Genomic DNA, 11,588 nt, shown 5'->3' with positions numbered 1-11,588 from the left:
ATAGGAACATAAGCAAGAGAAGTGCATTCTAGGCGAAATGGGAAGGCTGCCCTGAGCAGAAGGGAGGTAGGGGCTGGATTGCTCAAATCATAGCCACTGTAAGCTCAGTCAGTAAAATCACCCTATTTTCGACTCCATTTGGGCCCAGGACTCTGAGGAGCTATGATTTACTCAGTTTTTCCTAAGCAAGTGTAAAAGGCATTAAACTAGATTGTTGCAGCTCACTTCCTCTTGTCTCTCTGGTTAATTCCACCAACTGTGGTTGAGAAACAAGTGTGTTAAGGAAAAACCAGAATCTAAGCACTGAAGAGAAAATATCCCACTTCCATCCTTTTTGCTTTTCTCCCTCCCTACTCACAAGCTGCTCTTAAATACAAGGTAATTTTTAAATTATAAGACTGGTATTAACATATTATCAATAAAGAGAAACAATGACCAATGCATTAACCAATGCTAGAATACTTATGCAAGTTAAGAGTCAGTGCAGACATTTTCCCAGAACTGGGAGGAGAACCAACCAGAAAGCTCATTACCCTGCATCAGCCACATAGCTAAGCCACAGCCATTTTCCCTAAAGTTCTATTTAGGGGAATGAGATCCGCAACAATAACTCTGCCCCTCGATGAGGCAATCAAGGTCAAACAAGAGTGACGACAACAACCTGCAAGCACTGTGACTCCTGCTGTAACTTCTCACCACTTAAAACAAGACCCCAAAACCCACTCAGCACAAAGCTGCTATGTGCACCTGACTTGAAATTAATAAGACATAGCTCACCTCACAGAGGATGTCTCTCTCTCCACTTAGGCAAAAAGAATCTGTGGCCCAGAGATTCAGACCTAGACTTACATATCCAAGTTGTCTTGATCTCAGTGATACTGGGGAAGGCTGTATATACCTCAACCCCCCAAACTTAAGCCTTTCTACTAGGGCTCCCTTAATCTCTCGGCTTGCTTATTATCTTGAAACAAAACAAACCAAAAACCCCATACAATCCCCACTACCCTCATCCCCAGAACACAGCCCCTAGAAAATCTAGCTTATACAGTTTGCACTTTGCATGCTCTCTTCAAAGACCCTGCACACAGATACACAGACACAAAGGACACTGTCAAGAGGAGAGGGGTCTGTTCAAGGGAATAAAGTATTTTTCTTCTGTGTAGGCCTGGGTTACCCGGGGGTATAAGGTCCATCTCTTAACACTGTAGCGCGATCTCTCAGCTAGATATATGTATATGCAGGGTGAAGGGAGCAGGAACAGGGGGTGAGAAGGTTACTGTTTGTTTTTCAGCAGGTGGGGTGAGAGGTGTGGATGTATATTCAGATGATTGGAGTAGGGGTGATAGGCCCACACAGGAATGAGGTCTGCCCCTAGACTTTCATTTGGATAAAAAAGGGGGCTCTGGGTGCCTGATCACTCTGTTTCCTTATTACTCTGTAACCCAGTGTTCACCAGTGTGGTTCAAGGAGTCACCAGTTCTGTGAGATGCGAGACAAAAAGGATACTGAGGTCAAATAAATTTAGGAAGCACTGCAGTAAGAAAGGCTTAACCATTTGCTCTAATGCATAAATTTTCGAGCCTTTAATAAGCTAGTATGTGTTTTCTCTCTCTCTATATATATAGACAGAATATTTACGTTATAGAAGCATGATACTCAAAATATTTAACAACTGGTATGGCACAGGCTTCAACCAATCAGAATGGGCCTTAGCCACAAACTGCTGGTACCACTCACTGTACCCTGGAGAACGGGATCAGGCTGAATATCAGCCCACCCAGTAAGCAGCATTTCCCAAGAGTTTTGCCCAAAGAACTCTACTTTATGTGGCATCTCACAGAACTGGGGAGAAAGGCTCTGGCTAATGCTGGAACTGCATCTCTCTAGGGATGGGGCCAGGACTCATGATTCTGACCATGGGGGTGCAGGAGAGGGGCAGCTCTGGCAGAGACTCCAGATAGCACCGGCTGACAGATGTGACCACAGCTGCAGCAGAAACAGATTTCAAAAGACAGATGTCCCTCTGTCCCAGCTGCTCCGGGGACTCTGTCCCTGGTGGGTCAGCAGGTGCCTGTCCAGGTGATGTTTACGGCCGAAGCTCTTCTCACAGCGTGGGCACTGGAAGGGCTTCTCTCCGGTGTGTGTCAGCCAGTGTCTCACCAGGTGGTGCCGTCGGCCAAAGCTCTTCCCACACTCAGTGCACACGTGGCACTTTGGCACAGGTGGTGCGCGCTGCCGCTTCCTAGCCCCAGGGCTCTCTCCAACCTCTTGGCCCTTGCAGGATTTGCCATCTGCGTGCACTCTCTGGTGGCTGGCTAGATGGGAGTTGCATCGGAAATTCTTGCCACACTCAGGGCACCTGCTGGGCTTGTCATGTAGGTGGGTTTTCTGGTGTCGGATCAGGTGATGTCTTCTCCCAAAGCTCTTCTCACACTTGAGGCAGCTGTAGGGCCTCTCCCCGGTGTGTGTCTGCTGGTGCCTGGCCAGGTGGGAGCCCCACACAAACTGTTTACCACACTGGGGGCACGTGTGTGGTCTTAACAGGGAATCCATTTCTGTGCTACATAGAAGGTTTGAGAAGCTATCTTCCTGAAGAAAAGGTGGGCCTAGGAGCATGCCTCTGGAGCTTCTGGGCATGGAATCCCAGTTCGCATCCTGCTCTGGGTTCCAGAGAACAGTATCTTCAGACACACTAGATAACATTCTGGGAGGCTCTGCTTCTAGTTCAGGGGTATCCCCCTCATGCTCACTTCCATCTCCTGTGGAAAAAGGAAAATACAGACCCGAGGAGGTGAGTCACAAGGGAGTAGCCCAGGACTTAGTCACAAATGAGGCTGTACGATGCCTATTAGGGTCTAAACCTTACCCCATAAGGGCTGAAAGAACAGATTTTAACGTTGTACAAGACAGTATAACAGGTACAGTGGTTAGAGCTTAGACTTAGGAGACAGGTACCCACAAAATCTGTTTTCCCACTACACTTCTGTAGGCCTTCATTTCTTCTTCTGCAAAATGGGAATAATTATAAGGTAGATGTTATAAGACAGATAGGATAGTACCTGCATATGTTAGTCACTATTAAATAGTCTATGCTATTGTTGTTATCTACTCATTACTATTATTTATTTAGCACTTAAAAAAAACTATTAATCAACCATATTAATCACCATCACCACGAAGAGAGGTGAGGAATGGTCTGAAAATCACTGGCCAGGTGACACCTTGTCAGCAACACTGGAGACATTGTGGAAGGCATTTCCACAATGGGTAGGAGGCTGAACAACAACAACTAACATTTATTGAGTGCTTACTATGTGCTTGGTACTGTTTGACTATGGCAACATATTTAAATCTCATAATAATTTATAGATGAGGAACCCAAAGAGAAGTTAATTACTTTTCCAAGGTTCCACACAGATATGGTCCTAGATTCAGATCCACAAAGTTTGGCTCTAGAGCCTGCCCTCTAAATTATTATGTTACAGTCTTGCTTTTGAAGAAAAAGATCTCTAAACCATTCAATGCTATAACTGTCTGAGGCAGAGGAGGGGTTGGAGGGACATGTAATGATAAACCTCCAAAAGGGGTGAAGGTTGTGGCTGAGTCTATTATACATCATTACCTGTGTATGTGACCTTCAGAATATCCCTCTCTTCTAAGTCTGGGGGGTCAGGGACCCATTGTTCTTCTCCTCCTTCTAGTTGAGAAAGCATATCCAGTTTGGGAATTGGAAATCCTGACCATGGGAAAAGAAAACAGAGATGCCAGTTTGTTCAACTGCAATTTTCATTTCTGAAAAAAGCTTTCTCCTAGATTATTCCTTTGAACTCTATAGATAAATAAGGCCAGATACAACAAGCCTTTCCCTCTCCCAACTCCCATTTCTGCTAAGTCCCCTCTCCTTTCAGAAAATCATATTCTCTTTCCAACAAGTGTTCTCTTTTGTGCAAATTTCAAATACTTTCAGCTCAACTGTTCTTTCTGGTCATAACTTCACTTAATTAGCCCGAGTACAGCTGTCTCACTCACACCCCCACTCTCATCTTTCCCTAGATGGTTTCTGAGTTTCCAAGGACTCAGTTCTACTTCTTAGGTGTCCTTCTCTCTGAAAGAACCTCCCAATTCCCGACCAAGAATTGCCTAAAGTTCTCTAATAATTCACAGCATTTTGTTGTTGTTTTTTAAAAAGTGACATTTCTATTCTCTTTGGATTAACCCTAGTGCTCTTTCCCTAGTGGAAACCTAGACAGATTCCCTGCCAAGAAAAGAACTCCAAATAGACACTATGCAACAGTCCCAGAGCAGATGGCTCCACTCTCCCAGAGTACAGTCACTGAGTGGCTGGGGAAGGTCGTGCTTACTCAGAGAGACCACTATCCCACAGTTTTCCTGCATGACATATTCTCCATAGAAGTCTGTTTGAGAAGGGTCCAGGCTCCTCCACTCTTCCTGAGAGAAGCACAGGGACACATCCTTGATGGTTACCAGGCCCTGAAACAAAACGCAGCCATCATCTATCAGCAGCTGTTCTTTAAGGAAAATGGGGTCTCAGTATAGAAGGCTAAGGTGGCAGTAGAGGAGAGGTGGCAAGAGAAGGTCTAGAAAAAGAACTGCCCAGAGGTTCTTAGGCTGGGAACATGGTTTTGGTGAAGAGGAAAGGGGCAAAAGTAATGGTCAGGGTGTGAGCAATAATGTCTGTAGAGGAGATTCCCAAGTTGGGACCATGAGAAGTTGGAGGCACCACAAACTCACTGGTCCCTCTGTGTAGTTTCAAGTGTCTACCCAGTCTCTTCTCATCTGCCTTTCTTCACTGCAGAAACTGGGTACAAGTTCCTCCTTTCTCTACTTGACCTTTCCTTTCCTATCTGCACAAAACAATATGGATAAAATATTCTTTCTGGCCTCCTCCCCCTATTATGCCATATCCTTATCTTTTAAGGCAGCATAGTCTGGCAGTTAGGAGCCCAGATTCTGGAGCCAAATGACTCCTAGCTCTGTCACTTATATTAGCAGTATGACCTTACACAAGTGCCTTAATCTCTTCCTGTCCAATTTTCTTGTCTGGGGATAACTGCGTTTCTTTCAGGGTTAAAAGAGTTAATGTACAGAAAGCACTCAAAGAACAGCAAGCATGGTAAGCACTCTGGGAGTATGGATACTACAACTACTATTATTACTAACTTCCCATGGCTCTGCCCTTGCCTTCTGAATCTAAACTTGTTTTCTTTCTCTGGTGCTGCCTCTCTTCACATCTTTCTATTTTCTATTCATATGCATAAATGCTCCATCATCCACCTAATCCAGTCTACTTTATGTTCTTCCAAGCTTCCTTCAGGTCTTCTTTTCCTAACCTTTCCAGATTTCTGGTTTTACATTTAATATAATTTATTTATTTTGGGCTGTGCTGCGTCTTTGTTGCTGTGCACGGGCTTTCTCTAGCTGCGGTGAGCAGGGGGCTACTATCCAGTTGTGGTGAACGGGCTTCTCCTTGCGGTGGCTTCTCCTGTTGTTGCGCTCGGGCTCTAGGGTGCAGGGGCTTCAGCAGTTGTGGTGCTTGGGCTTTGTTGCCCCGTGGCATGTGGAATCTTCCCAGACCAGGGATCAAACCTGTGTCCCCTTCATTGGCAGGTCGATTCCTAAGCACTGGACAACCAGGAAAGCCCATGATTTATTTCTTAATGAACATTCATGGATTTTTCTTAAATTCTCCTTGTGGAGAATCTATTAAAACAAAACAAACTCAATCTGTAGGAATTTTCTTCTTCTCATCATGCCTCCATTCATTTTTCAAAAGGGTATGAGTTCCTTAGAAAGGGATAGAATCTGTGCAGATATCAGACTAAATACCAATAGTGATCAAGTGAAATGACAAATCAATTAAATGAAGTGAAGTAAAAGTCACTCAGTTGTGTCTGACTCTTTACAACCCCATGGACTGTAGCCTGCCAGGCTCCTCTGTCCATGGAATTTTCCAGGCCAGAATACTGGAGTGGGTAGTTGTTCCCTTCTCCAAGGGATCTTCCCAACCCAGGGATCAAACTCAGGTCTCCCGCATTGCAGGAAGATTCTTTACTGTCTGAGCCACCAGGGAAACCCAATGGAATGACACAAAGGCTACAGAAAGGCAGCAGTGACAAGACCTTGAGAGAGGCCAAGAGACGAACATAGCCCACCTGTGATCCCGCCGCAAGAAGTGCAGCTGCCATCTCCCAATCTCCAGTGCTCCCTTCCTGGGGAATGGCAGGAACCCAGGGAGTGGACTGAGCTGGTGAGGGGAGACAGGAACCATTAGAGATGGAGCATCCATCTTTTTCCAGTTAGAGCCTGGGCCCTATTTTAGTGAGGCTTAAGCGTCATATTTTTCCCCTATATCTATGTCCACCTGTAAGACTCGAATGCATAAATATATTGTAGTAGAAGAGACCTTCCCTCAAATGTTCTGAAAGGGTACTGAGTGGTTTTTAGTGGAGCACTTATGTCATTCATTTCTACTAAACTAGCTGTGGTTTGAATTTATATTATTCAAATGTAATTTTCATCTTGTAAAGTGCATTTTATGGGTGTGTTTTCCAGCAGCAGTCAGTGTTTCTGTCACTTCCTTTGTCTCTCATATTTGTTACCACTAACCATGTAACAGGTGGAGGGCGTGATTATGTAAGAAACGGTAGAAGCCCAGTTACATGGTTTGCAGAATCCAGATGCTTCTTATATTTTCCTGACTAGGGCCTGTAAGTTCTTTCTATTTCTGTGCCCTAGTCCTGGTACTAACTGTGCTGTTCAGTCAGTCCATGGCACTTTGGAGATTTTTAATTCTACTTCTTCAATAGAGATTAGAAGATTATTCTCTGCATTGTGCTTCCCACACACACCCTATGGGCTCTCACCCTTCTCCTGAAGGGACTGTGGCTCCTCTTCAAGGTCACAGCATAGGTGCTCCAATGGCCCTGGAGCTGTTCTCCATGGCACCTCTTCCTGGCTTCCCCTTTCCACCTGGGGCTCTGCTCTATCCAGCTGGACATTCATCGACTCCCATCCTGTCCCCAGGGCTGCTGTCTGTTCTGAAAGCATTTTTGCTGCAAACTCAAATTGTGACCTGGAACAAATTCGTATCAGTTATGCCCATGACAATGGAAAGGGGTGATAGTTCTAAGGGAGTTATGGAGAACAGTCCAGGGATAAAAGATGAAACTGGATAGGAAGAGCTTGATGGAAGATGAACTTTAAAAGTTTGAAGTGAAGTGAAGTGAAGTCGCTCAGTCGTGTCTGACTCTTTGCGACCCCATGGACTGTAGCCTACAGGCTTCTCTGTCCATGGGATTTTCCAGGCAACCGTACTGGAGTGGACTGCCATTTCCTTCTCCAGAGGATCTTCCCAACCCAGGGGTCGAACCCAGGTCTTCCACATTGTAGACAGACACTTTACCATCTGAGCCACCAGGGAAGTTTGATGTGTTCCAATCAACTGAACCTGAGCCATAAATGAGCAAGTGCTATATAGTAAAGTCACTAATGGTTATTTTGGGGACTCATGGTTGGCAGAACTTCATTTAAAAAAAATCCTGGAAATTCAAAAGCTATCAATTAATTTCAACCATGGAAAATACTTAATCTAGGAATCTCAACCACTGAAAATAAGCAATCTGGAAATATGCAGGAGGGAATGCAAACAGATTTGCATTCAACAAAAATGGAGATAATCCCACATAAGATTTTCTGCCACAAACTCCATTCTCATCAGTTTAGAAAGAAATGATTACTATAGGTAGAAGTCCTAGTCAAAGGGTGTATTTCTCAGAAGGCAGAACCAAATGGTGCCTTACTTATAACAAGCCTCAACTAAGAGACTTACAGCCTATCATTCTGTTGTAGAAAATCAGAACTGGTAGTAAATATGGTGGACAGATCAATAACTTGGAAAGCAGATGTAAGATTCTAAAGCAACCCTAACAGATATGAGAAACTGTTGGCAGTGAGGAGCTATGTCTAAAGAAAGAAAGAAAAAAAGAAGAGAAAGAATTTCATATAGGTAGAAAAAGGGGAAACAGGTGTTGCTAACATGACCCTGGGGTGAATAACAGCCCTGTGATTTAAGACACGGCAAAGAACCTGTGACACATGATAGAACCAGTCAGATCTAATTATAAAAACATATTCAATTTTAAAGAAGGGTATGGTGAAGCCAGAGTGTATTCCATCACAAGAAACAAAAGTTAAGAAAGGGATGGGAAATATGTCCATTAGGGAAAAGTTCAAAACAATGGACCTAGTCTTCTCTTGCCTTGGGAAGAAGGCTCATGAATGACGCTGCCAATGAATAAAAAGAGATGTTTTCTTTCTCTATGTAGATCTCTTCTCTTGACTGCAAGAGATTAGAATTAGGTAAGATTTAAAAATTCTTAATAATCCTGCAGTGCACAGAGTTGAAGGCTCTTTGCTCTGGACCTCTTCGGAACACAACAGGTTGTGTTGTGATAGCAGTCTCCCTGCCTTACAGCAAAGAAAGTTTATAAGACTGTGCAGAGTCACTTTTTGCTTGGCAACATCGTATTTTTGTGATTCTTATTCAATGCCCAAGCAATCAGAGCCAGTGAAAGTGTTCCAAAAACAGGTTAGAACCTCCGTAACTGTTCTGGCTCACTCACATTCATCTAATGACATTTGCAAGAGCCCAGAAGCCCAGAACAGATAATGATAAATGTCAAGTTGTTTATTTTCTTGCCTGTCTTTGACAAGAGAGGTAAATGAGAACCCTAAACTCAATGAACAGCAAGGGAACAAATTCCCCTTCCATCTCAGATGTCCAAAGATGTCTCAGGGCCTCTTGGGAACATTCTGGACTGATTCCCAGCTTAGGTTTCCTTTTCAGAGACTTCTCATGAGAAAGGAAAATTCCCAATAAAGCAATAAAGGGGGAGTTCCATTTTAGATTTCTCCTCTGAATTCCAGCCCCTGTGTTCTCTTCACTTCTGATATGTAAAGCATGGATTCCCCCTCTTCACCAAAGGTCTTCCTCATCCACTAACTTCCTTGGAAAGTCCTCCCTCAGGGCGTTCAGTTCAGTTCAGTCGCTCAGTCGTGTCCGACTCTTTGCGACCCCATGAATTGCAGCACGCCAGGCCTCCCTGTCCATCACCAACTCCCGGAGTTCACTCAGACTCACGTCCATCGAGTCAGTGATGCCAACCAGCCATCTCATCCTCCCTCATCCCCTTCTCCTCCTGTCCCCAATCCCTCCCTCTAGGTAAATATCTGGACATCTGTCTGAGATCCATTTCTCCATCTCCCTAGCAGCAGAGTCCCTTGATTGGAAGCCTCTTTCGCAGGCCAGATGTGAGAATCTCCAGACCATTGACAGAAAACCTGTGGAAGAAATCTCAGCAAAGGAGGGGGCGAGTACTTGTCCTCAGACTGCTTTTGCTAAGATGTGCATGCTCTCCGAGCCAGCACCTGGGCAGTTAAGGTATCAGCCCTAACCTGGATTTTCCTGGTTCCAGGATGTATCTCAGGCCTACTGGAGTCAGGGTTCTAGAAGTTTCGTTCGCCCTTTTGCTTCATGTATCTTAGTGGGGCATGGCACCTGCAGAAGTTGGTTTCTGCAGCTAGCGCTGTTGGACAGAGAAAGGGCCACGCTACCGAAATGAGTAGTAGCCCAAGGGCACAGGGACAGTCGCTGTCAGAGAAGCCTGGCCCCGGTCCCGGGGCGGGGTGTGGGCGGGACGGGTGCCCACTCCAGAGTTGGGTTGCTTCGTCCCTCCTCGTCTCCGTGCCCCGGGAGAGGGTCAGGTTTCAGAGAACTCGAGAGAGAGGCAGAGCTGGAGCAGGGGAAGTGAGGTCAGAAAACAGGTTGCCCGTGAACTGGGACAGGAGCAAGTGAAGAAAAAGGAGCCACGGGGAAACCTGCGCGCGGTGACAGCGGCGGGAACCCGCGGGGCCTGACAGCGACGACGCTGGGGACGAAGAGACAGGAGAGGGGCGGGCACAGAATGTCAGTGCAGCCGAACCTGGGAATGGCAAGCGACCCAGAGGCCGCGTCGACCCTCCTCCCCGCCCCCACGGGGGACCGGCCCCACTCGCCGCCCGGGGAAGCCAGGTGTCCTTCCCTCCCGCCGTGACTCCCGCCGGCCCGGCCCCAACTCACCCGGGTCGGTTTGGCCTGCAGCCCGGTGTCTCCGTCCCGGGCGCCGCCTGCCCCTCCCCTCCGTCCTCGCCTCGTCGGAGCCGGCGTCCGCGGAGCCAGCGACAGGCGGAGACGGCGGCCCGGCGAGCGCGGGTGGGGCGGGCACAGGAAATCCCCGCCCGCTTCCGGGGCTCGGCGGCCGCGGCGGCGCTAAGAGGGGAGGGCCCGGTGCGGGGGACGCGCTGCGGCTCCGGCGACCCCCGGCCGGCCCAGCCCCGCACTTCAGCGCCCGCCACCCCGGGGCGCCGCCGGCCCGAGCGCGCAGATCCCGGCTGACGGTGGTCGCTCAGCCCCGCCCTCTCCCTGATGGTCGTCTTCCCTCCCGGCCACTCGGCCCCCCGCCGGCTCCTTTGCACTTGGGTTCGTTAATTACCTTGACATTATAACAACCGCTGGTTATACGCCGGCAGTCGCTATGAGGCTGATTTCTAGAGACAACAGTCTGAATTCTTCAAGGAGCTCACCTTCTAGGTTTCAAGAAAATGACGGTGATGATAAGGGGCTGAGAGAGCGTTGAGGAGGAGTCACTAATTCTGAACGAGGTTGACTTCACCCGAGACGTGTGTCTGAAGTAGGCCTTGCGGCTGCATTGTCCAGTTTGCGAAACCACCAGCCATAGTCCAGACAGAGGTGTGTTGTAACATACGTACCAGATAATTCGGAAGGCAAAATTAGCGAAATGAACTATAGCTAATAAACAATATTTTGAATATGTTGAGCTAAAATGTTTAAATTCACTTCACCTACTTCTTTTAGCTTTTTAAATATGGCTACTAAGGTGTTTGTATATGCGGCTTACGTATTTCTATTGGACAAAGCTACTTCGAAACAGTAAGATAGATTTGACTGGAAAAGATGAGAAGGCCTACAAAACAGAATAAACACACTACTCTTAGAATCTGTTTATAATCTACAAATCGCATTCTTTGTCATCAGAACAATTCTGTACAATTGTATTTTATGGGCTTAACAAGTGACTCACTTAAGATCATAGGGGACAGACACTTTTTGCTATGTGCCAGGCACTGTAACTAAATCCTGGAAGTCAAAGATCCCAAAGGAATTGTCTGCCTGTGGATTCAAAAACTCAAGTCTGTGGAAACACATGTTAACAAATATTTGCAAAAAAATGTAACAGATGCTAAAGTGGAAGAGTATACTTTGCACTAGGAGCAAAGAAGTAAATGTGCATAGCTGGGAGGTCAGAGAAGGCCTGGCAATTCTTGAGGGAGAGAAGGGTGGGGAAGGCTCCATTAATGAAAGAGAATGTGCTAGACATTCAGTTGCAGAAGGATATAGACCATATTCAAGAGCAGATCATAGGGTATTTTGCAGTGGTAGTAGAGCCAGGATTTATATCTCAGTTCCTGGAACTAAATCCAGAGGTTCTTTTCATTTATATTTCCACAGG

The 11,588-nt window shown here is 46.4% G+C and overlaps 1 protein-coding gene across 1 annotated transcript; it reads right to left on the bottom strand.

Moving 5' to 3' along the window:
- Positions 1,154-10,541, bottom strand: ZNF641 (zinc finger protein 641). The gene is made up of 6 exons (XM_018047858.1): positions 10,139-10,541; positions 6,885-7,093; positions 6,174-6,265; positions 4,362-4,491; positions 3,623-3,736; positions 1,154-2,759 (listed from the first exon to the last, which is right to left on the bottom strand). Exons 2-6 carry the CDS (start codon positions 7,066-7,068, stop codon positions 2,005-2,007), a joined length of 1,275 nt encoding a protein of 424 aa, XP_017903347.1. The 5' UTR covers positions 7,069-7,093; positions 10,139-10,541; the 3' UTR covers positions 1,154-2,004.

Source organism: Capra hircus, chromosome 5, assembly GCF_001704415.2.
Source record: "Capra hircus breed San Clemente chromosome 5, ASM170441v1, whole genome shotgun sequence".
In the NCBI taxonomy this organism is placed as follows: Eukaryota; Metazoa; Chordata; class Mammalia; order Artiodactyla; family Bovidae; genus Capra; species Capra hircus.
This window is presented reverse-complemented; position numbering and strand designations above follow the sequence as displayed.

Excerpts from the sequence above, each read along its gene's own strand:
- ZNF641 (XM_018047858.1), bottom strand. The coding sequence starts at position 7,068 with ATGCTTTCAGAACAGACAGCAGCCCTGGGGACAGGATGGGAGTCGATG. Across the intron at positions 6,266-6,884 it reads ACAGTCCCTTCAGGAGAAGG|CTCAGTCCACTCCCTGGGTT; the intron begins GTGAGAGCCCAT and ends TCCCCTCACCAG. Across the intron at positions 4,492-6,173 it reads TTCTTGCGGCGGGATCACAG|GGCCTGGTAACCATCAAGGA; the intron begins GTGGGCTATGTT and ends GTTTTGTTTCAG.